This window comes from Vigna unguiculata, chromosome 6 (assembly GCF_004118075.2).
Source record: "Vigna unguiculata cultivar IT97K-499-35 chromosome 6, ASM411807v1, whole genome shotgun sequence".
Classification (NCBI taxonomy): Eukaryota; Viridiplantae; Streptophyta; class Magnoliopsida; order Fabales; family Fabaceae; genus Vigna; species Vigna unguiculata.
The window spans coordinates 4,311,371-4,324,767 of NC_040284.1; the positions used below are offsets into that span (position 1 = coordinate 4,311,371).

The 13,397-nt window shown below is 34.3% G+C and overlaps 1 protein-coding gene across 1 annotated transcript; it reads left to right on the forward strand.

Annotated features, from left to right (window-relative positions):
* Positions 1–53: 53 nt before the first annotated feature.
* LOC114186746 lies at positions 54–699 on the forward strand. Its single transcript, XM_028074742.1, has 2 exons — positions 54–324; positions 406–699. Exons 1-2 carry the CDS (start codon positions 127–129, stop codon positions 667–669), a joined length of 462 nt encoding a protein of 153 aa, XP_027930543.1. The 5' UTR covers positions 54–126; the 3' UTR covers positions 670–699.
* Positions 700–13,397: the final 12,698 nt, after the last annotated feature.

Sequence of the window (13,397 nt, forward strand, 5' to 3'; positions counted from 1 at the left end):
TTGCTGTCAGTTAATTGTGAGAAGCAGTGCAAATGACGTGGTCTTCTCCTATTTAGTAACATCTAGTAGTTTGCCCTAGCATTTTGGGTTGCAGGAACTGAAAGGAGAGAAGAGAATAGTTTGTTTATGGCTTCTTCTCATTCATGGTCGACGTGCTCCTGCAATGGGTTGGGGGTGCAAAATCGAAGTGATTTTTGTCATGGAGGTGGGTCAAAGAGGTTGGGTTCAATGGTTGTTTGCTATTGTGGTGAGAAAGCTGTCTTGAGAACTGCAAGAACCCCTAAAAATAGGGGGAAACAATTCTGGGGATGTCCTAAGTATAAGGTAAGATCCATGGAACTTTGATTTTTTTCGTTTAAGTTAAGCAGGAGATATTTGACGACTGTGTGTATGGTTTTTGGACAGAGGGGTTCTGAACAATTGGTTGGCTGCAATTACTTTAGTTGGTTCAGTGGAGATGAAGAAATTGTTGGTTCAGTCACGAAGAATGAAGAAAGGGATCTTAGTGTGCTGAATATGGAAGAAATGTACGGGCAAAGGATGAAAATTCTTAGTTTAGAAAAATCTGTCATGAATTTGGAAAATAGGATAAGGGTGTTATTTTGGGGGGTTTGTTTTGTTTGTGTATTGAATGTAATATTATTTTCGTTGTTGATGAAAAATCCATAATGCATTGTAAAACTTTGATTGTGTATTGAATGAGAAAGTTTGTTTTAAGCACATAATTTTGGTGTTGTTATAACAGACCCAAACTTTTGGCCTCATACACCATATCATAATTGAATAAATAAATTGCTATATCAGACCAAATTTGACAACATAATATCAAACTGTTATATAGGTGTTGATCACAAATGTACTGCAAACATACATAACAGAGCCATGCTCTTAACAGAGCCAAAAAAACCACAAAACATCAATTCGTTTGACCATTACAGCACACGCATAAAATCAACAAAAAAACAGCACAGAGTAATGGCATTGGTTTGATCATTACAACAGATGCAGAAAATCAAAATGGGATCAACACTATCAAAACATGTCTTCTAAAGACGTCCCCTTCTTACTTGTAGCTTGGTCCTCATTGGTTGGACTGCACGTGTTGGGCGCCTATTTGGTGGCCCTGCTGTTTGTTGGCTTGGTGGAGTAGATTGTGGAGGAGCAGAATGTGTTGAAGCAGATTTTGGTGGAGCAATTGTTGCTGGCCCAAATTTTGATGGAGCAGAATTTGATGAAGCAGATTGTGGTGGAGCAACTGTTGGTGGCCCAGATTGTGATGCAGCAGATTGTGATGAAGCACATTGCGGTGGAGCAACTGCTGCTGGCCCAGATTGTGGTGCAGATTGTGATGAAGCACCAATTGGGCCAGGTTGTGATGGACTAAGTGTTGGGCCAGATTGTGGTGCAGGTTGTGATTCAGTCTGCTGTGGTCGAATAGGACAATAGTTCCTGTTGTGTCCAAGTTCCCTGCATACACTACACCTCTTACGAAACCCTCCATTAGACATTTGTGTATCATTTTTCTTTAACTCCCATGGCTCCAATCTTCTCTTCTTCTTAGGTCTTCCAGGCATGATACGTTTTTTTGGAGGCATGACATCTGGATAAGAAGTTACTTCCCACACTTGTTCACCATTGATAGGGTAAACAATCGATGCATATGTTTGTTCATAAGTACACTTTTTAAAGCAATCTGGAATGAAATCTTCTGCATTAATGTTCAAAAACTTGATTGCACATAGTGCGTGACAGCATGGAATTCCACTGACACTCCATTTCCTGCACGTGCACTCCCTTTTATCAATGTTTACCACAAATTGCTCTCCAAGTGCTGATGTGTGGCGAACTTCAAACAACTTATCTCCTGCCCACCTAATTACAATCACAAAATACACATATTTTGTAATGACAGAGGACCAACTTAAAAGGACAAAAAAAAAGGATCAAAGTATCAGTGTACCTTGGTAACCAATGCCTCACTAATTTTGATTCGTGTTTAAGTCTATCCAGAATCTTTGGCATGATTGACCCCTTATAAGCTGCAACTTTTTTTCTATTGCTGGCCCATTTCTTCATGATGTACACTCGGATATCCTCTAACATGCTTATGATGGGCTTGGTCCGAGTGTGAAGTAGCACACTATTGAATGACTCACACATGTTGTTGACAACAGTGTCACATTGAGGTCTTATAGTGAAGCGTGATCTTGACCAGAACCTAACATACTAGTACACAGAAAATGAAGTCATGAAATACTAAAATCAATTAACTAACAATGAATATTTGACTTACCTTGGGGGAATCGCTATTAAGTATTTGAATGCGTCCTCATTCAGCTCCTTAATTTTCAGCATTTCTTTCTCCCAACCTTGTGGATATGTGGAATATGCTGCCAGCCACATGAGACGCTTGAGATTTTTTCCTGGAAATTGCTTTCGAAAATTGGCATAGAGATGTCGGACACAATATCTCTGATCCACTCCAGGAAGCAGTTCTTGGATAGCTTGAAGCAGACCCTGTGAAGTACATAAACTTTAGTTATCAACATACATCTGACATAAAGTAGCATTTTTTATAATATTACCTTCTGCTGATCTGATATAAAGGTGCATGATGCACCGACTGTATCCCCACCCAAATCATTTATCAGAAGCTCCATGAACCATCTCCATGAGTCCTTGTTCTCCACTTCTACAACCGCATATGCTATTGGCAAAATTTGGTCATTGCCATCTCGTCCAACTGCTGTCAATAACTCTCCACCATACTTGCCCTTCAAAAAGCAGCCATCCACTCCAATAATGGGCCTACATGCGGCAAAACTATCTTTGCATGCCTTTAGGCATGCATAAAACCTACTAAATATGACTTCACCATCAATGTTTTCCACTTTAACCTTCACTGTGGAACCTGGATTTCCTCTCAAAAGTTCATGTGCATAATCGTATATTCTTCTATATTGCTCCGTGAATGAACCATCAACAGCATCTCTTGCAATTGCTTTTGCTCTGAAAGCCATATTTCTAGATATACTAACATTCCACTTCCTAGATACCTTGTCACGGATATCCATGACCTTCGTATGCGGGTTTTCTCTAACAGTCTTTTCCATCTTCTTACTCAACCATTTTGCATTCATTAACTTCACATTAAAATCTCTATTGCAGCTATGCTCATCAATTATTTTCCTAAGTTGCCAAGACTTCACTGCAGACATATATGCACAGTAAGCATACCAATTGCACTTTCCCTCCGCACCAAAACATTTTACAGTAACTCTACTCTTGTCATTTCTATCAAATCTTAAATTCTTTCCATTTGCCAATGCATATGTTCGAATAGCTTCTGTAAATTCCTTTTTCTCTGTGAAATAGGTACCAACTTCCCATTTGTATTGGTCCATACTTTTTGGCATTGAGAAGGTTGGAAAGCTTCCATAACTCTCTTTATCATTGTCTTCCTCATCAGTGTCGGTTGCAGTAAGGAATTCATCTGAGTGCCACTCAATATCTGAAAATTCATCACCAGATCCTACTCCTACAACCTCATCCTCACTTGAATTACTACACTGTGGTTGACTGCAAGAACCTGCTCCTCCAATATCTTCTGGAGTACAACCAACTTCACATTCCACGTGACCATCCCATGGCTCAACTTCCTCGTCAGCTTCAACACTAACATCAACAAGCCCTTCATCACAAAACTGCTCTGCAGCAACATTACTCCTTCTATCCTCACCATCTGCATCTGACTTATCTTCGGTTTCGTCATAAACCTCAACCACCTCCACCTCATCTGCCTCATGTAAGTTCTTTTCAACTTCAGCATGAACCTCCTGAACATCCTCATGCACATCCTCCTGCACATCCTCCTTATCAGTCTATTTTTCTCCATCATCATCCAACTCCTTTTCAACTTCAGCATCAAAAACCTCCACATCCTCCTTATCTGTCTCTTTTTGTCCATTAACTTCATCATCCAACTCCTTTTCAACTTCAGCATCACCCTCCACTTCTTTATCCCCTTCATTATCAACCACACCCCCTTCGATCATGTTAATAACCTCAGGTTCAGTCATCCTGTGCACCACATAAAGATGAACAACACCATTTATCATAGATATGGTGGCCATATGCATAGCGCCTTTGTCATCAACTAGTTGCACCAACCTATCATCTAGCACTGACTCTCCTCCAACAGAGTACCACAACTCTTTGGGATTAAGATGTCCCAATTCTCGTACTTCATGCAGAATCTCGAAATAGCCCCACGTATCAGGATCACAGAACCACGACACCCTTTCCCCACCGTCATACCGTAGCTTCCCATCACTGACAAAATGCCCACAGTGGTGGACCACCACTTCGAAACGATCTTCAGACATCCAACCTGAAACTAAAATGCCCACAAAAGGATACACATATTACCGTCCATACCACCGTCAAACCGACAAATTAATATGGGGGACCACAAATAATATAAACTACACTGCTCAAAGCAAATGGGGGACCACAGACCCACACACAAAATGGAAAATGAAACTCCTTAAACCCCAATCACACAACACTCCCACACTTCCATCCATGAAAACAAAGCAAACTAAAAAACCGAAGTCGAAAAAACCCTAAACCCCAATCAACGAAAATAACAAACAAAATTCCCAAATCCAACTTCTAACCTTCAATGTAGATGACCTTCGCTCAACAATGTCGTCACGATAAAGCCTGGAGATTGAAATCAACGTTGAAAAATGGCAGCGCCTTCCTCCGCCTTGCGTTCCTCCGCCTTGCCTTCCCAATCCCTCGTCGCAATCCCAAACCCTACTCGCAATCCTTTTTTCTCTTAATCCCTAATTTTAAAATCAACCCAAAACGACGTTATACTTACCAAATTAATAAACAAAACGACGACCATCAAAAACATTTCTGTTCAATTCATATTTTATTTTCCACCTTGTACTGTTCAAATTAAAAAATAAATCCACATCAGCCATCCATTGAAACGTGTACAGTGTTATACAAAAAATCGTTACTCAACTTAACGCCGTTAACGAATTGGGCTTAATTGAATCAATTTTGCAGAATTATGGACCAATTTGAGATTAAAAAAAAACTATGGACCTATTTGAGATTTTCCAGCGAAAACATGGACCAAGGGAGTATTTTAGCCTTTGAGAAATGATAATTTGAAAAAGTTTGGTTTGACATATTTTAATAAACAACCTTTGGTGAAAAAAAAACGTTTAAAATTTTATTACTTTACTTTTATAATTTTCATAAGTTACTCTATTCAGTAATTTTATCAAAATTTTATTTGTCAAAGTTCAATTTCTCTTTATATTTATGCCATTATGATACCCATGCCTATTGTAAATAAATTCGTTTCCGTGGATATTGCTTCAACTCGTCCCCGTTTTGACGGGAAATTCCCGCATTGACTAGGTATGGGTATGGGAAATCCCCACTTTTTCAATTGAGTACGGTGATGGATATGGGGATGTACATATCCCGCCATAATATATGTCCCCGTCATATCTTCGTCCTTTTTTTAAATTATTAAAATATTCACAATTAATTAGGTGACCTTATATATATATATATATATATATATATATATATATATATATATTTTCTATTTTTTATTTTTTTTAATTATTTGGTTTGTCATGAAACTCATTCGCATCTCTAATATATTTTTCAACTTATTATAACATTTATGTAATTATGTTAAAATGATGTATGTCAACAGAATTTTTTATGTCTCACATTTAAATATTTCTATTATTTTTTACTATTATTATTTATTGTATATTTTCCTTCTCACCTGAGAATGTTTAATACTCTCAATTTAAGTGTTTAATAACATAAACCTTTCATTTACTAGGTAATATACAAAAATTCTTTACTTATTATTATTAATTTTTGTTTCATTTGAAGAACTCTTTTGTTTTGCTAAAACAAGTTTTGTTATTTCTTAACCATTGAGTATATATGTTGATATTTGAAAATTTTTCTTAAATCTCTAATGTATTTTTCATCTTAACCATTGAGTATACATGTTGATTTGGACCCAAGAGGGGTTACATGCAGAAGGGGCTCCGAAGCTCAAGTGAGTCAAAACTCTCAAAAGGTCAAATCAGTGATTAATGAATGCGTACCTTTAATTACTGGGGTCCACGTGTATTTATAGAGCATTAACTATGTTTGGTTATCCTATGGGCCGGGCCTTGGCTTGGGCTTTGGGTTGTAAGTGGGCATGGGCCCTAGCCCAGGCCCTTAGGACCTATTGAACGCTGGGACTTACTGAGTATATTAGAGTAGTCGACCTAGGCCGGCTACTTTTCTTGACGGCTTATGTTGGTTATATGTTATCTTGTGCAGGTTGTTCCTCTAAACGTTTAGATTATCGGTTTGATCTGGTAAGGCTTAGGCCAACTCGGCCTAGGCTGAATACTTGATTGTTTTGGCATATATGTATCGTTTACTTATTTGGTCGAGTTTGGCTAGGTGTGGTACAATTATACTTATTCTTTTTCGCATTATGCGATTTTTTTCAATAGTCTCTCAAATTGTTTACAAGATACACATTTGTTAATTTTTTAATATTTTTATTTGTTGTTTATTTTCATCACATAGAATACTATTTTGATATATTTTATCTAGTTATTGTTTATTTTCTAACTCATTATCAATCATACTGTAATTTTTTCCCTATAATTGTATAAATAACTTTTATTTGCTATAACATAAAAATTTAATATAATTGCCATGAATATTTTTTTGTCAACATCCAACATATATTAGAGTTCAAAAGATACAAGATCTATGTTAAAATTTTATTATTATGATTATTATTTGTTCTTTGCGTCATTTTGATCAAGTGATGTATTATAACTTTTATTAGTGTATAAAACAGAGATTCATTAAAATTTAAAAAATTGAAATAAACAAACATTTAAAATATATTTGTTTTCCTTTTATATATTTTTTAAATATTTTTAAATTTTATTAACTAGGTTTCATTAACGTTTGCAAATTTAATATATGTTTTGGTTCTTATGAAATTTTATTTGATATTATAATCTAAAATGTAAACAATTATAATTTATTTCAATTTATTTGATATCGAATAAAAAAATATCCTCCTCATATTAAATATTTGATAATATTATGTTTACTTTACCATAATTTTTTATTATTTTATGAAAATTAATTAAAATTAATATTGAAGTAGTAAGAAAACGGGTACGGGTATGGGTATGAGATTATACTCGTTACCTAGTGGGAATGCGGATGGGATAAAAGTTTGATACCATTGGATATGGGGATGGGGATAAAATTTTTTTACGGGAATGAGTATGGGATAACGAAACTGGTACATGCCCCACCCCGTTGTCATCCCTATGTCTACGAAATTTGTTTTTTAATTTAGATTAAGAAGATTAATATTGCTATTGTTATGTTTGAATAAATTATGTATTTATATTATTATATTTTATTGTTATATCTATATATAATATTTAAATAATATAATAAAAATTAAATAATTAATTATTATTATTTTTTATGATAAATTAATTAAAAGTAGATAAAAGTTAATGTTTAAAATTTTAAATAGAAGCACATATTGATATAATGAGTTTAAAAGAAAAATAATATCAAAAGGTATTGATATATGGAAAAAAAAATTAAGTTAAACTTAAAATATTTTAAACAAAATTGATATAATGAGTTTAAAAGAAAAATAATATTGAAAGGTATTGATATATGGAATAAAAAAATTAAAGTTAAACTTAAATTATTTTTAACAAAAAGCAACATAAAATATGAATAAACTGCAAATATAGTGTGAAATGTAATTTTATTAAAAAGTTAACATGAATTTGAGGTTAAAATTAAAAAAAAAAATATACATAAGATATTGTTATCCATGTATACATTGATTCTATGATAGTTAATTATTGACGTACATAATTTTGTTTTTAGAAATTATGGTATTGATATATGAATTTGTTTGTATTAAATTATAAAATTGATTAGTGATTTGGAGTAAAAAAATATTGTTATATGATCAAATTTTACTCTTAGAATTTTGAGTTATATATTATATTAAAATAAAATGTATATGTACGTACCATTGTTAAAATAAAATGTAAGTATATTATGAACTTTAGACTCGTACAAAAGTAATGTTCACACATGAATAATCAACTTAAAGAAAAATGAAAACATATTGTAAGATAAGGTCCCTATTAAAAAAGTTAGAGCAACATAAAATTTGATGTTAAAATTCTTAAACAAAAATACATGCAGGTATTGCTATAGACATTGAATTTATAATAGCTAATTCTTGATGTATATAATATGTTTATAATAACTAATTATTGATGCATACATATATGATTCCTGCTATTCCATAATTATATGATCCCTAATATTTCATAAGTCCACATGTTAGTTAAGTTCACCAAATTCTCCTTATCAAAATGCAGATTTAACTAAGTATATAATATATTTAAAAATAAAATAAAATGAATAGTTTACATAATATATAATTCAAATAAAACCTCTCAAATTCAACATGGTAAATTGTATTTGACTATTTGGTAAAAGTTTATAGTTAAATAAATTATTCAATTACTCCAATTTTGTACAACTAAAACAAAATACTTATTCTCTCCAACAATTTGATAAAATTAATCTTATAATCATTAAGTCAATTTCAAAAAAACTCAATATTTGTCCTAAGAATTTTGGACACAATGTAGGAATCACATAATTCAATGAAAGATAGTTATTTGCTCTTACTTATTGCTTTAGTGTTGCAAAAACCTATTATATATTATGTGTTTTAGAAGTGTATTCCCTTTTTTAAAATTATGATTATGTCGTTTATTTTGTGATTTTAATTGTTTTGAAACTATATTGTCTTTTCAATTAAAATTATATAATGTATTATTTCAATAAATGTATTTATAAAAAAATTTAAAAAAAATTTAAAAAAAATCACAAAGTGACACGTGACAATCATTGTTCATGGTCGTTGTAAGGCCCACTTATATTTTATGCCCTTATTTTAAAGGGGCTGCTCCAAATCAGTTGGGTCTAGGACTGGCTCATGGGGTGTCCAAAGCCTCTAAGGCAGCCTAAACTCCCCCATTCTGCCTTTCTTGCAAAAATCAGTACCTTGCTTACTCTCCTTCTCTCTCCCTAGAGCTATGTTAGGGTTTGGAGTTCAATCAGATTCAAGATTTTCTCAACCTCGTTTCTGCTCACGTAAGTTGTTCGTTAATTCATACTATTCCTCTCTAGTCTAGTTTTCGTGGTCATTGTTAGGATTTCCGTAATAACCTCGCTTCTTCTCACTATTTCCAGCTCGCGAATCTATTCCTAAAGCTGTCGTGCTCCATTGTTTAGAGTCAAAGCCTTTTCTAGCTATTTTTCAGGTAAGGGAAGCTAGGGTCTTTAGTACCTTCCGTAAATCTACTTGTTTTCAGCCTTGTTTCATGTTTTGTATGGATTGTATGCTACTGTGAACGTGTGGAATGCTTGGTTATGCTGTTTGGATATGTATGTATGGCTGTTGTAGAGAGAACAATGACGAGATCTGATGTTTTTGCCCAAATGAGCCTGTCTTGCTTAGGCGAGACTAGAAAAAACAAGCACTCGAGCTCTCGCTTAGGCGGAGAGCTTTCGTTTTGAGCGAGGTGACATCTCGCTCAAGCGAGAGGGACTTGTCTAAGCGAGAACCCGTGGTAACTCGAGGTGTGTCTTTATAGTTTTAGCCCAGGCGAGGAACCTCACCTTTGGGCGAGGGGTGGTCTCGCTCAGGCGAGGAGGGCTCGCCTAAGTGAGAACTCGCGAAATTAGCATACCTCGCCTAAGTGAGAACTCGCAAAATCAGCAGACCTCCCTGTTAGCAGTCTCGCCTAAGCGGGGGCCTGTCGCTTGAGTGAAAGACCTCTTTCGCCTGAGCGAGGGTCCATGGCTTGAGCGAGGCTGGTGCAAGGGTTTGCTTTGTGCCTGTTCTTTCCTCTGTCTTTGGTTAGTGATTACTTGTATGATTGTATTACCCTGTTAAGGCATGAATTGGTTAAGTATGCATGTTATAAGTGGTTTATGGGTTGGAAATGATGAGTTTGGTATGGTCTTAGTATGAATTATGAATGAAGGATTGGTTATAAATGTTGGCATGATTGGTATACATGATAATTACACACTTGGTTGGTGGAACATGATGTTGGTATGTTTAGGACGTAATTCCATGATAGTTTCGTGGTGGTGCCTTACTGGTCAGGGCGTAATTCCATGAATCTCTAGGTGAGATCTCATGGTGGTGCCTCATTTGGTCAGGACGTAATTCCATGATCCCTATTAGTGGGAGTTCATGGTGGTGCCTCATTTATATAATTTAGTAAGGATTCAAGGTAAGGATTGCATCCTGATACTCTAAAGAGTCAGTTAGTCTCACATAGAGTGTACTAACTCGAGTGGTGAGAGTAGCATGAGGCCTGGAACACTTTAAGGGTTAACCTTCTGTGTGGGGGATGAAACACTATAACAATTAACTCGTTATAGCAGTAAATGTCACCACAAGTGCAAGCATCCGCTGAATCTGATTAGTTATATGTATCCGGATAGTCGTGTCTTGAGTCTTAGTGTATTGTTTGTAAGTCATAACATGATTAGTGGACGTGTGTATCTTGGATTATGAAATTGTAAGTATTTGTATGATAAATCATGTTTTCCTCTAACTTACCCTTTTGTTTGTTGTATGTTTTGTGCGTGTGGTTTTCTCTTTTTGCGATGATCATCAATTTATTGATGTGAGCATATGCGAGAACTCCTCGTGGTCAACAGGGAAATGGTGATTCCGCTGCATAGACTATCTGGGTTGGAGTCCGCTTGTTTATGTCTTCCTTTAGGGTTGTGGCCCTTATACGCCTCATCTTAGAACTTTATTTTGACATACTTTAGATCTCTTATTCTGTTTTTGTAACTAGCATCATGGTGTGCCTTAGTTTTTTTTCTGGTTTCTTCTGGATATCTGTAAGGAGTAACGCTATACTCCATGACTTTGTTTCTCATATTATCTGTGAGACCCTTTTTATTTAATTTTTGTTTTAAGAGGGGGTTTGGGCCTGGCCTATTTGTGGGCCCAAAGACAACCCACTTTGGGGACCCCCAAGACTCCCCTTTCTAGCCCAATGCCTCACTTGTCTCATTTTCGAAAAAATAGTTTCTCCCCCTCCTTTGTAGCATTTGAGAGCTCTGCTAGGACACATGAAACCTTCCATTTTTGAGCTAGTTAAGTCAGTTCTGCCTCCAAGTAAGTGGACCTTAGAACTTTCTTGCTCTTTCTTCTCCTTTTCCTGTTCGGGTACGTAGGTTTGGGTTAGGGTTCATCCTCATGCTCCTGTTTTATGTTTGTATACACGTTTCAGCTCACTGTTTGATTCCTAGAGCTGCGATGTTCCTCGATTAAGAGTTTGCCTTCGTTTTCTAGCGTTATCGAGGTAAGGGAAGCTAGAGTTTCATGTTTTTAAGTTGTTTTGCTTGTTCCTGTTTCGTTTAACAAAGTTTGATCAGTGTTTTGTGGAATATGAGACAAGATTGGGGAAAACGTTAATTTTTGGTGTATTTCCAAGTTAGGGGTTCAAATATTCATGAAACTGTGATATTTGACGTTATTTTCGTATTCTGGAAGCGTCAAGTGGTCACTAGGCGAGTGCCTTGGTTGATGGGCGACTATGTCTTTTTCTGATATGCACAGTTTTAGTAAACTTGACTTTCTTGACTCTTTAACCGTTGGATTGAGCTAAAATTTTAACAGTTGATCCTTAACACCTAGTTCTTGACTTTGACTGGTCGGATCTTGAATCTGAGCTCTGTAGTGAGAGTAGTTTTTATCGCAAGGTCCCTGTAGTTTGGTTGTTGACAACATTGACCTTCATTGCTTGTTTGGTGCATAACTTTCTCTATAGTTATTCAATTAAGTTTGTTCTTATTGCATTTGGTTCTTGATTCAATAATCTTTAATTTGAATATAAATACAAATTTTTTTGAGCTTTACACGAGCTGCAGTTTTATTTCTAAAATCTCAAATCGTTTCCATAATGTGTTGTTATGTAATGAGCCATGACTTGGTCGGGTTGGACATTGGTATGCATTTATAAAGCATGAGATTGAATGGGATCTTGTTATGTTGTGTATGAAATGGAAAACATGACTGTATGATTGGTGGTGGTTTGGCATAAGAATTGAATGTTTGATATGACATGTGGATTTTGTTGGTAAAAGAGTTTCAAGGGAAACTCTTGGTGATGGTGGTTAGTGTATACCTTGATATAGGAGATGTCTAGATAAAGGAAGGTATCCTGAACCAGTGACGGAGCTTGGTTGGAGCAGGCGGGGGCCACGACCCCCCCCCCCCCCCAAATTTTCAATTTTGTTAACCTTTTTTATTTTCTTAAAATTATATATATTTATAATTTCTTAAATTATTTATGTTTTTAAATTTTTTAAATTATATGTATATATTTTAAATTAGATAATAATATATTAAAAATTAATGAAAATAAAATTATGTATTTTTTATTTATTTTTATAAGGTACACCATTTAATGTTAATAAATAATAAAATATTAAATCAAATATAATAAATAAAACAAATTATTAAGATAGTTTTTATTTTTTATTTCTATTGTCTTTTTAGTTTTTCCCATGTTGTATTTATCTCTTACCCTTACCTGATTTCTTTTGTTACGTTACCACACAAGAAAAAAAAGTAATTTTCTCCTGTCTCACTTGATAGTGAATTGATTATCATAATTTTTGTTAGTAATTATGTCTCTCAATTATTAATTATATTATGATAAATTACTTTTTAGTCTTAAACTTATTTTTTAAATAGGTATATTGATGAAAAACAAAAGAATAAATTCATTTTTTAGAATTGATAAAAGAAGAGTGAAGATCAAAACATGACAATACGGTTGTTAATCGCATAACAATGAAATGAAATGCAACTTTTGAATCGATATGTGCATATTAGGAAAATGGGAAATAAATATTTTACAAATAATATGATTATTTATATTGAAAAAAATATAGCTAAAAAAATTAGTTATGATTAAATTATTTGATAAGTTCAAGAATATGAAAAAACGATGGCAATCCGTTAAATAATGTAGTTTGTTTTATAGTTATAGTTATACTAGAATATTATTTACTTTCATTGAATGAGTGACAACAATAATGTTAAATATGTAAATTTTAAGTATATTATTTTGGCTCCCCCAGATATTTTAATCAAGATCCGCCACTGTCCTGAACTCTAATAATTATTCACGCTCACATAGAATAGAATAATGTATGTGGTGAGAGTGGTAGAAGGT